A 12,662-nucleotide genomic window follows, 5' to 3' on the forward strand; every position below is an offset into this window, starting at 1 on the left:
TTGTGCACATAAGACTTACCGAATATTCAGTAAACAAATATACATTAGCGGTAGAATGAAGGAATACGGTATAGTGAAAATACAGTATTTGCCTTGCTTTTGGGGTTGAGACTTTTCAGGATCAATTTTGAAATCTGATTTCCGACCATTTTTCATTCGAACCCGATCTCGATCCCAATTCCGATCCCAATGCAAGTCAATGGGATTTTTTTTACTAATCGGAGATCGGATTTTAAAAACAATCCTATTCACTATACAGTATGGAATCTAACAATTGAATGCTTTATTTTTAGTATCCACGCTGTGTAGTGATTTTTTTTAATCACTAAGTAGCCAGAGGAATTTTTTTTTTAATCCTCTGGCTACTTAGTCCCTCCTGGTGTCCACTTACCTGCAGAGATGGCTGGTCCGATGCCAGGTGTTCTCGTTCTTTGCCTCGCTGCCCCCGCCTCCCTTGTTAGGAGAGTGTGGGCGGGTATAGGGCAGGTAGACGTGATGTTTCCCCTCCCAGTACCCGCCCACACTCTCCTAAGCCTCAAGACCCGCCTTCTTCCTAGCTCTTTAACACTAACCTGGGAGGCAGGGGCAGCGAGGTGAAGAAGAATGAGAACACCAGGCACCGGCCAAACCATCTCTGCATGTAAGTGGACACCAGATGAAATAGGCCAGGAGCAGATGGGTACTCAAGAGTAGTAGTACAAGGTACAGCTTAAGGGCAACAAAACAATGGAGTAGAAACAGTCTGGGGAAGACAGTTCTGTGAGCAGGAGACTGGAAACAAGTCACAATACTCGAGCGGAGGCTGTAATGCCACATGGGTATAAATAGGCCCAAACAAGAAGGCTTCACATTGTTACAGAAAGGTCCTATAATGAACACAGCAGCCTGCCTCCAATGGTGAGGAGTGGAACAATATTTCAAAGTAAGAGGAATAACGGCCACTAGTGGTAGACTAGCAAAATACAGGATTCTACCTCTAAAGTACTTGCGAGAGAAAAGGGGCAGACCAAAAGGAGAAACTATTTATTGCTATAACTTTATAAAGGTCACGTCTGGACTGTACTTGGATAGTTTTTCTCTGCATTCTTTATTGAAGACCAGAGATGTCTTCAATAATATTCATCATTGTTTTGATGAATTATGGGGTTTGGTTACAGCCTGAAACTTTTGTAAGATTTGTGTGGAATCTGGTTTGATCCTTATATCTATTTAAGACATGAGATAGTAGGATAGGTTTACCAGCTTCAAGATTCACAGAGAATCATTAAGATGTTATTATGGTTGAGATGCAAGAGCAAATAACAGCAAAAGCAGAAGAACAAGCTATTTAAAACCAGTACAGAACTGTGAGCCAGAGCCAGATCCCCCAGATGCCTTCACCGGCGCGAGGCGCAAGGCCGGATGGACTTTGCAGAATCTGACAGTTGAATTGTCACCATCAATAACTGTATAGGCAATTAATGCTCCCCTAACTGAAACCAAACCAGAACCTACAAAAAACATACAGGGCTTGGGGCAACACGGTGGCTCAGTGGGTAGCACTGCAGCCTTTTGGCGCTGGAGTCCTGGGTTTGAATCCCGCCAGGAACAACATCTGTAAAGAGTTTGTATGTTCACCCCGTGTTTGTGTGGATTTCCTCCCATACTCCAAAAAGACATACTGGCAGAGAAAACATGTATAATGTGAGCTCTATATGGGGTTCACAATCTACATAATTAAAAAAAAAAAAAAAACATACAGGGCAGAAACAGGATAATATTGGTCTAAGTAAAAGGTCAAGAACCAGGAAGAATCAGGAGACAAAACCCAAATCCGATAAAAAGCCAAGGATCTAATCCATATGGGGATGTCAATGGCAGGCAAATAAATAACCAAAGAACAAGCTAAGTGTCAGAAAAGCAATACGATATACACACTATAAGGTACAGAGCCAAACTAGAGACACTGGGGTTAGGAGGGAGCGGTCTTATAAACGTCACCTCAGCTGCTTTTTGGACAAGCCCAAGGAACTTCTGAAACTCGAGAAGCTTCCCAGGTTAACATGGTAGCCTTAAAGATAAAGTAGCTGAAATGCGAATCTTGAGAGTAATATAAGTAAAATTTTATAGATCTACTGTCTCTAAAAATGACACTACAGGTATCTGGCCATACCCATCATACCAATTAAATGACAATTGTGGAGCAACTTTTCACATATCGCTGTGTCCTTCCTCCTAGCAATTTATAAATATATAGTATCAGACAGAGTTGGGCAGGGACACCCCATAACTGGCACTAACCAGCTGTCAATGTATTCAGAAATGTTTGGCGGCATAAAACTAATATACAATAAGATAATAAGATAATACACAACTTTGATGCTCCAGAATTATTGTTTATTATTATAGAACATACAATTATTTAGCATACAAATATGGCTTTAATATACATGGTTGAGTCACATTATCCACAGGAGAATGCGCTAAGTAACATAAAATAGAAGGGTGGACTGGAAGGGTTAATATTTACATAAATTAGCTTTAGCATATTACTTTACAAATGAATGCAACTGCTAATGAGATCTCACCAGTGCCTTCAGGAAGAATAGAGGATAGGGAAGATCAAGTAAGCAGATCTTAACTAAAATAGCAATAAAATCTATAATAAGCAAACTTGTTGCAATGGGCTAATCCCATAAAATACTGAATATACACTCGCTGGTTAGTGTTATTTGTTAGTTTTCTGTTTTTTATTTTAAGACTCTTTAGTGGGTCAGAATGCTCATTCCTAATGCATTGTATGTAGTATATTGTAAAAGTTATTCTATAGTCAGGGGATAATCATACAGATTAGGGAGAGTGTGTGTGCCTACATAAGCGTACGGAGACTTACAAGTCATTCCTGCTCCGCTAGGGATTCTGGGTAAAAAATATGCAAATCTATTCTCCAGGATGTAATTAGGAGAACAGTGCCTCTGTATGCTGCCCTCTAGAGGGCAGCATCCTTAACATCATGCATGACTCAGTTAACAAGCCTATTAACATGATGCGGAGTTTATTGCCAAATTAGTATTTCTATCCCAAAAGGAACAGATTTCCAGCTATGGACAGCGCTGTTTCGGTCTTTTGGACCTCCTCAGCATAGCACAGGGATACTGATTTGGCAGAGTGAGAGACTATAGACCAGGGTCAGGGGATAATCATACACATTAGGGAGAGTGTGTGCCTACATAGTTGTACGGAGACTTACAAGTCATTCCTGCTCCGCCAGGGATTCAGGATAAAAAATATGCAAATCTATTCTCCAGAGTGGTCAGGAAGCCTTCACTAGCCTCCCATAATCCCTAGCTATGTAGGCGAACACTCTCCCTAATGTGGACGAGTGCCCCCATACCCTGGTCTATAGTCTCTCACCATGCTAAATCAGTATCCCTACAATATGCTGAGGATGGCCCAATAGGCCGAAACAGCACTGTCCATAGTTGGGAATCTGTTCCTTTTGGGACAGAAATACTGATTTAGCAATTAAATCCACATTATGATTAAAAGACTTTATAACTGAGTCGTTCATGATGTTAAGGATGCTGCCCTCTATAGGGTGGTGTACAGAGTGCACTCTGTTCTCCTAATTCCATCCAGGAGACTAGATTTGCATATTTTTTAGCCTCCCAACTGTCATAGTAATGGATCACCCTCACTAGATCAAGCTCAGGGGGTTGGCAGTCCCAGTTAAAATGGAGGCTTCTGTGAGTTGCTGCTCTTCAGATGCCTTAGTCATAATTGACCAAGGCATCTGATTGAGGACATTGCTACTGGGTTTCGGTTCTATAACAGCAGCTGTTTAAGTTCAGCTCTTGAGTGGGCACATGCTTAAAATCCCAGAATCCACAATATATGTGCGGATATTAGAAATGGGTTAATGGGCTAAATAATTGAAGACTTATTCTTAGGATAGATTATTAATTTCAAAATGCTATATGTAGACAAACAAAACCAATGTGTAGTATGGAATAAATCAAATAGAGAGCAAATTTTGGCTTGACTTTTCCAGAGGACCTTTAACCACCTTCTCCAATTCATTATTTGAAGTCTTTAACAGGCACCACTCAACTGATTCCAGCTCAGTTGGATTTTTTTCTCTAGCCTCCATTATTCATATGATCAGTTAGCGCAGTTATTTTGGTGTATGATATGCTAATTAGGCTCTTTACTGTCATATGGGTGGTCTTAGGCATGAAGGGGTAAGATTCTCTCAGTGTGTGAGATCTCAGTATCACGCCTCATTGTCTTCTCCTTCCTAAGGCCACCCACTGGACACTACAGAGCCTAAATATGTCAGACTCCAAAAATAACTGTACTGGTTACTCTGCAACAGGGGAGGCTAGAGGAAAAAATTCCAAGTGTGCCGGAATCAGTGGAGCAGTGTCTATTGCGAGAGCAAAGATCTGGACTTGGTGGAGGTGGTGAAAAGGTCCTCCTTAATTTATGCCATAACATCTGTACTGTACTATAGTTATATATTACTTCTCTGCATCTACATAATTTATGTTCTCCTTTATAATTAATAATCTCAACAACAAAAGCACAATGAAAGCACCGAGCAGCACATAATGTAAGACTGCTTCATAAAGAATACAGTTAATAAAAGAGGTGGACTCTCACCTTGATGGGTTGAGAGCTTAGCCACAACCTCCGTGTACACACTGGAACCTATTACATGAGGGTTCCTCTCTGGGCCAATGAGCAGCAGAATCCCATTAGCACCCAAAGGCATCGTTTATGGAGGCAACATGGACCAAAAGTTGACCCAAAAGGGGTTCAAGACAGCAGGAGATGAGCTCACCCGGAGATGGTAATGAAATTCAAAAAAACTTTAATCAAAAATAGCCACACTATGCGTTTCAAGTGTATTGAGTGTATGAATAAGCGCCGTGTTTCACCGAACACTTGAAAAAGGGGTTCACACCCCGTAACCCGTAGTGTGGCTATTTTTGAATAAAGTGTCGTTGAATTTCATTACCATCTCCGGGTGAGCACATCTGTTACTGTCTTGAACCCCTTTTGGGTCAACTTTTGGTCCATGTTGCCTCCTTGTACACTGTGTGGCCAAAAAAAAAGTCGCGTTGTGCAACAATTTACCGTTCCACCCCTGATATAATTATGAACTGTTCATGACAGGAATTTGCATATATTCTTGAATATATATAATTGAGCTGTAGCCTGTCAAGTGCAGATCATAATTAAAGGTGTGAAGCGATGTCTACCAACAGAAGAGCTACCAGAGGAAGAGATGTTAGTGCCTTCAAGAAGGGGCAAGTCATTGGATTGCATCAGGCCAACAAATCGACCAAGGAGATAGCTGAAGTAACTGGTATCGGACAGAGAACTGTTCAGCATATCATACGAGCATGGTGAGATGCTGGAGAACCCCCCTCCAACCGTGGAAAGTGTGGGCGTAAGACTATACTCGAAACTCGAGGTCGTAGGTCCCTAAAGCGACTGGTGAAGAATAACCACCAGAAAACCACCTTTGAGCTCACACAGATGTTCAACTCGATGGAGCGACACATTTCGGAGCGAACAATGTGAAGAGAACTCAAAGGAATGGGTCTCAACAGTTGTGTTACCACACGAAAGCCATTGGTGACAGAGACCAACAGACGTCGGCGCCAGTCATTTGCAAGAGACCACAAGGATTGGACCCTAGAGAAGTGGAGAAAGGTCATGTGGTCAGATGAATCACGTTTCACATTGTTCCAGAGTGATGGTTGTGTCCGGGTGCGAAGAGAAGCACACGAAACAATGGAATGTGCTGGAAAGGAACCTGCGCTGTCACTCACCACCCCCAACGAATCTGCGTAACCTGGGCTCCCTGATACCCGAGAATTGGATCAAAATCCCTGAGTCTACACTACAGAACATTATAGACTCCATGCCGAGACGGATGCGTGCTGTTATTCGTGCTCATGGTGGCCCAACTAAATATTAACACTCGCGACTTTTTTTTTGGCCTGGCAGTATAATTATTAATGTCACAGATAAAGACATTTCCTATAATCTAGTGTCTGTATGTCAGTATATACTGTATAAGATTATAAAGAAGGTCCTCTAATCTTGTTACTTAACAACAGCACGGGAATACAGTGTATCAAACACTGAAGGAAGTCATTGTTCATTAGCATTCTAGCTAGATGGAGTTTATTATTGGCACTAAAGTACTAAAAGCACAAATGAGTGACAAGATAACAAAACAATATATACAATTTGCATATTGTATTAAATACATTAGCTACTTTTACTTTAGCTTCAAGAGACCGAACCGCATTTGCAGAAGTATTACTCATATACTCAATATAACAGAAAATATCAGCTCATAATAAAGTGTTTTGCATTTATTTTTAACCCATTCTCAACATCTATTTGCATGACAGCCGACAGCCTATTGAAGGACCCCAGGATTGTCTTCTGTTGCAGGCTGCTCTATGCATTGCAATTCATTAGCATTGCAATGCACTGTATTAGTGTTAAGATGCCTTGGGTTCAAGACCCTTTGGGGGTATCTAAAAGTTACAGTTAAAGAAAAATAAAACAACAAAAAGTATTAAAAATTCGTATCACCCCCCATATAGAAATACACACATACACAATATGTATCTCTGTGTCTGAAAATGTGCAGTCTACAAATTAAATGAATGGGCAAAAGAGACAAATTGACTTTTTTTTGGACGTTTTACCTCTCATAAAAATTTGTATAAAAAGCTGTCAAAGCAAAAGACATTTACCAATATGGTATAGGTAAAAAGAACACCAGGCCCTGCAAAACAAACACCTTATTCATGCCCAGTGGCATGACTAGGAATGGTGGGGCCCCAAGGCGAACATTTGGCATGCCACCCCCCGTATTCCTGAACACACTATTGTGATCCATAGTGGCCCCTGCACACAGTATTGTACCCCATTGTGGACCACTCATGAAAAGACAACCGAGTATAATGATAATGGTATTTGTGGGGTTCGCGGGCTCGTGGCCTTACTTTACCAATCTTGGCTCTTGCTCACAGCCTCTGCAGAAGAAGCCCCGGTGGCTGTGACCTGGAGCCAGGATTGATAAGTAAATATGGCCCGTTACTGTTCGAGCAGGTAAGGGCCTATTAAAAAAAAATCTGCAGCAGTTGTGGCTGCCACCGGGCCCCCTAATGTCCCAGGCCCTGTGGCAGCCGCTATAGCTGCTACCCTGGTAGTTATGCCCCTATTCATACCCATACATGGGAAATTTTAAAAAAAAGTTACAGTTTCAGAATACAAAAATTTTTTTTGCAAAGGTTAAATTTTTTAAGGGGTTAAAATACGAAAGTTGCACACTATGCAGTTTTTCTCAGATTCCACCCCATTCTCAATTTTTTTCCAACTTGCCAGTATTTTTTTATGCAATATTAAATGGTACCACTGCTCATATGGCATTGTGAATAGCAAAATCATAAAGTTATGACCTTTGGAAGGTGGGAGTCAAAAACAAAAATTGAAAAATGCCTGTTGTAGGAAGGAGTTAAGATGGTATAATCCATTCATTAAAAGTCAAAGGTATTTAATAATAGAACTATTCTATTCTATTCTATTCTATTCTATTCTATTCTATTCTACTCTACTCTACCCTACCCTGTTCTATTCTATTCTATTCTATTCCATTCTACCCTACCCTACTCTACTCTACTCTACTCTACCCTATCCTACCCTACCCTACCCTACTCTACCCTACCCTACCCTACCCTACTCTACTCTATTCTATTCTATTCTATTCTATTCTATTCTATTCTATTCTATTCTATTCTATTCTGTTCTGTTCTGTTCTGTTCTGTTCTGTTCTGTTCTACTCTACTCTACCCTATCCTACCCTACCCTACTCTACCCTACCCTGTTCTATTCTATTCTATTCTATTCTATTCTATTCTATTCTGTTATACTCTACTCTACCATACCCTATCCTATTCTAATAGAATTATTTCACACAAGTGACCAAATTTGAAGATACCAGACTAGGTTTTTCTAAATGACCATAGCAGGCAGTCGTAATATGTAGAACCAATCAAGCCCATAAAAAATTAATATAAAAAAAAATTAAAGAGGACCTTTCACCATTTTGCCCACAGGCAGTTCTATATACTGCCGGAAAGCTGACAGTGCGCTGTGTTCAGCGCACTGTCGGCTTTCCCGATCTGTGCCCGGTGTGAAGAGCTTACGGTCCCGGTACCGTAGCTCTTCTATGGTCAGAAGGGCGTTTCTGACAGTTAGCCAGAGACGTCCTTCTTCACAGCACAGCCAATCGCGCTGTGCTGCGAGAGCCGGGAGGAACGCCCCCTCCCTCTGCTCGCAGTACTCATCCATAGACGAGCATTATCAGGGAGGGAGGGGGAGTTCCTCCCCGCTCCCCAGTACAGCGTGATTGGCTGTGCTGTGAAGAAGGACGTCTCTGGCTAACTGTCAGAAACGCCCTTCTGACCATAGAAGAGCTACGGTACCGGACTGTAAGCTCTTCACACCGGGCACAGATCGGGAAAGCCGACAGTGCGCTGAACACAGCGCACTGTCAGCTTTCTGGCAGTATATAGAACTGCCTGTGGGCAAAATGGTGAAAGGTCCTCTTTAAATACCTTAATATTTACCCTAAAAAAGGAATTCAAATTTGGCAATCTTTAAGTTGAGGGGGATATTATCTTTTGTCCAAAAATGCTGAACACGGTCATTAAGCTGGCTATACACATTAGATTTTTTTTTATTATCAGGAATAATAGCAGATTTTGACCATCATGACATTATTGCAAATGTTAACTCGTGATGGCGGATAGCAGATTTTCAGCCAAACATATCGGTGCTTGTGATAATCAGTCAATGACACTGTTTTTCTTTTAACTACTAAATTGCCCCCAATAGACAGTTTAGGTGTTAATGTTGATAGTGGGATCGATTACTACATGTTGGCCATCTGGAATCTAATGTGTATGGCTGGTGTTAGAGTCACCACTTGTTTTCACAAGGGACTTCTCAGTTTATTCGAACAAGTAAACGACTTTCACCATTTCTATCATCCAGTATAAATTGAGTATAGTAGTTACAGTAAGTTATTAGCAATCCCTCTACCACATGAAATAACACCTAGGACATACATTCTAAGTTCCCTATACATTTATCAGATCTGGCAACGTCAATGAGTACCACTACTCATTGAAGATTTCAGTCTTTTGTCCCGGACTCTTTTTGTGCACTAGCCTCTACCATATAGATATCATCTTGTCTTCATAGGTCGGTGAGCTGTGTTTTTTTATTTTTTGACTGCTAAAATGTTAAAAATTAACCTGTAACGTCTCTACCTTGGTCAGGTCTCTGCGCTACCCTCCGCTCATACGCTGCGGTGCAGGAGGCATGTTAAGACTGATTCTTTACTTAGAGCTTTTCATTGCACTGTATGAACATTGCTCTATTTTTTATACTGACTGCCAGATTTGGAGTCGGGAAGGAATTTTTTCCCCTGAAATAGGGCAATTGGCATGAGCCTCATGGTTTTTTTTTGCCTTCCCCTGGATCAACACTGTAGGGATTGTAGGGTTATAGGTTGGACTTGATTTACTAATGTCTTTATCCAACCTCATCAACTATGTACCTATTATCTATCCTCTGTAATTGAGTTTCCACTAAACCTATCACCTGCACCTTGTTTCCCTCTGTTCATCAAATAGTTAATTCTAGCCTTGTCTAGGTGATTGACAGCCTGTCAAGTCTAGGGCGGGTCCTGGGCTTCATCTATACAGGTCATCAGCCCACACAGACTTGCTGGCTATTGTGACTTTGTCCTTAGACTTTGTCCCTGCTAAGCTCCTCTTTCTGCTACTATTGTATTACTGACCTCTGACTCTTGGCTTCCCTTGTGACTATTCTCTAGGATTACAATTTTGTACTGCGTTGCTTGACTGTTACCGCAACCTTGGCTAGCTGACCTCCCTTTGTTGTTATTTGTCTTGTCTGTGTTCTGTATTGTCTCATATATATAGGAAGGGCTTGTCGACCAGTCGGCCTGTTGCTTAGGACAGGACCGGCAAGCAGGAAGGGGATTTCAGCTTAGGGCTCATTGTTTATTGTGCCCTCCCCAAGGGAACCATTGCTCCTCTAGCAATCCCCTTACATAACCAGTAAATCACACATGCTCCAAAAAGGTGATGATAAAAGCTACAACTCAAGCTGCAAAAAAAAAAACATTATACAACTTTGTTAATCGGTATCTGCACGAATAATGCTGAGAGAAAAGTGCTACAAGAAGTATATGATTCAGCAGGACACTGCACAGAAAATACACGGACCCCATTATAGTCTACGGGGTCCATGTCGTTTCTATGCTAACTGCTTTTTTATGCATTCGGTATTCCGTTCGGGGGTCGCCAAGCGGACTCCCCTAATGGAATACTGAACGCAGATGTGAACCAGATGTGTTTTATGATCAGCAGTCATTACAAAATATGATCTTATGGATACAAAGTTGCAGGGATGATCTAGAAAAACAGAAAACAAGACTCTAAGGCTCATGCCCAACATTATAAAAATGCAGCGTTTTTGAAGATCGTATAATTTTTTGAACCATATAGAGTACACAGCATGGCCTACCTTGTCTCCGGGTCAGTTGAAAGTGCCGATGTGCCTGGAGGGTTAAAAAAAAAAGAAAGAAATTTAGATGTGTTGACCAATCCAGAAGTCTTTTCAATGTCCATACGGAATCTATGACTGATATAAATTGCCATACAATCCTACAGTACATAAATTCATTTTTTATTGAGAGCTTTTATCAAGAATATATCGGAAGAAAATAAAATAAAATAAAAAGTTGTACCAAGACCTAAAGAGTGTGCCAAAGGGTTATAGAATAAAGACAATTTAACAAATGCACAATACTGACTGTGGCAGGGTCACTTAATATCTGATTTTCATGTCAGCCGCTATTGATGGAGTTGTCAATGTTATTGTTAAACCCTCTTAAGTTTCGATCTGAAGTGGAAGGAAACTGCTACTGCAGCTGAAATATTTGCTTTTCAGACCTTGACACATTATTTTGACAACTAATTGTAAGATCTCGCAGTCAAAGTTGTAGGAACTGTCTGAGTTGCCTTCAGCGAGCAGTAATTGCGTCTATCAAGCTTGAGCTTTTGTCCAAAATCTAAAGACTTACTCAACATAAAGACTCTATAGGTTGGAATCCAGCGTAAGGTTAATTAGCAGCAAATCCATCAGTTTATGAGACATTTTTAAGTTTTTTTTTTTACAGTTTTGACAGTTGTGGGAGAAGATCAATAGCCTTACTAGTTTGACAGCAGATCATGATGTGATAAAGGGCTGAAGAGAAGGTTGAAACTCTGTTGATAGACCCAACCATTTCTCTAGGGTTTGATACCTTTTTTCATGTATTTATTGCTCTCTATTCTATTGTTCTTGTAAGTGAATCCATAGGGCCGGCATCCATGTACCCACTGAACCATTCAATATTTTTTGTGTATTTCCCATTCCCTTCTAGAAAGAGTTAATAAAAGATAATTAATAAGTTATTAGTGATTAGAAGCTCTTCATGTATGATCATGCAAACGGAGATAACAGTTGCCGATAGAACCAGCTAATGACCGCATGTCAATACAAAGAGCAACGATAAGTTATACTGAATCTTTTCCCACTAAACTAAATATCAATTTGCTTAACTCTTCCTGCTCTATAATATATATTGCATTTTTCATATGAGAGGTCCCCATAATAGACTTGACCGGCTGGTTAGAAGGGCCAGCTCTGTCCTGGGGAGCCCCCTGGACCCAGTACCAGTTGTGGGTGACAGAAGGATACTGTCCATGGTGAGCTCCATGCTGGAGAACAACTCCTATTCCATGTATGAGACTGTGATAGCACTGGACAGTACTGTCAGTGACCCAATGCTTCACCCCAATTGTGAGGAAAGTTCTCCCAACCGCGGTCAGGCTGTATAATCAACATCAGACTAAGTGAAGATCACTCCGCACACAGAACTAAATGATCCTGAGTCTTTCTTTTTCTTCTTAGTTGCTATGACTCCTAGTATCTTTTCTATCTGCTATGAGCTTGAAAGTGTTCTTTCTTGCTATATACTACTATGCTACCTTAACACACTGAATTTCCCCATGGTGGATGGTGGATAACCCCCAGGGTTATCTTTAGAGATAAGCGAGTAGTGTTTGATCGAGTAGGTGTTCGATCGAATACTACGGTATTCAAAATACTCGTACTCGATTGAACACTACTAGATGTTCAAAGTTTAAGGCTCGATGCAGAACCAGCATTGATTGGCAGAATGCTATACATTCTGCCAATCAACGCTGGTTCTTCTCTTACCTTTAGAAGTCTTCTCCGTGCAGCGTCCCTGCCGCGACTTCTGGCTGGAATTCACTCTGCCTAGGTATCCGGCCTAGGCAGAGCCGACTGCGCATGCGCGGGCATGCCCTCACATGCGCAGTCGGTTCTGCTCAGGCGTCGGGCCGGGCAGAGCCGACCGTGCATGCGAAGTCGGCTCTGCCTAGGCCCCGATGCCTAGGCAGAGTGAATTCCAGCCAGAAGAAGACACGGGGACGCTGCGCCGGGAAAAGACTTCAAGGAGAATCCAGCCCGACTGTCACTTGTGGACTTGG

General features: G+C 41.4%; 1 protein-coding gene across 1 annotated transcript in view; it reads right to left on the reverse strand.

The window, feature by feature from the left end:
* The window catches only part of LOC142203909 (follistatin-related protein 4-like), a 578,064-nt gene that overhangs the window by 467,001 nt on the left and 98,401 nt on the right, over positions 1 to 12,662 (reverse strand). Inside the window, exon 2 of the mRNA XM_075275010.1 lies at positions 10,630 to 10,663. Coding sequence (XP_075131111.1) covers positions 10,630 to 10,663 — 34 coding nt within the window. The remainder of the gene's footprint in view (positions 1 to 10,629; positions 10,664 to 12,662) is intronic.

This window comes from Leptodactylus fuscus, chromosome 5, assembly GCF_031893055.1.
Source record: "Leptodactylus fuscus isolate aLepFus1 chromosome 5, aLepFus1.hap2, whole genome shotgun sequence".
NCBI lineage: Eukaryota > Metazoa > Chordata > Amphibia > Anura > Leptodactylidae > Leptodactylus > Leptodactylus fuscus.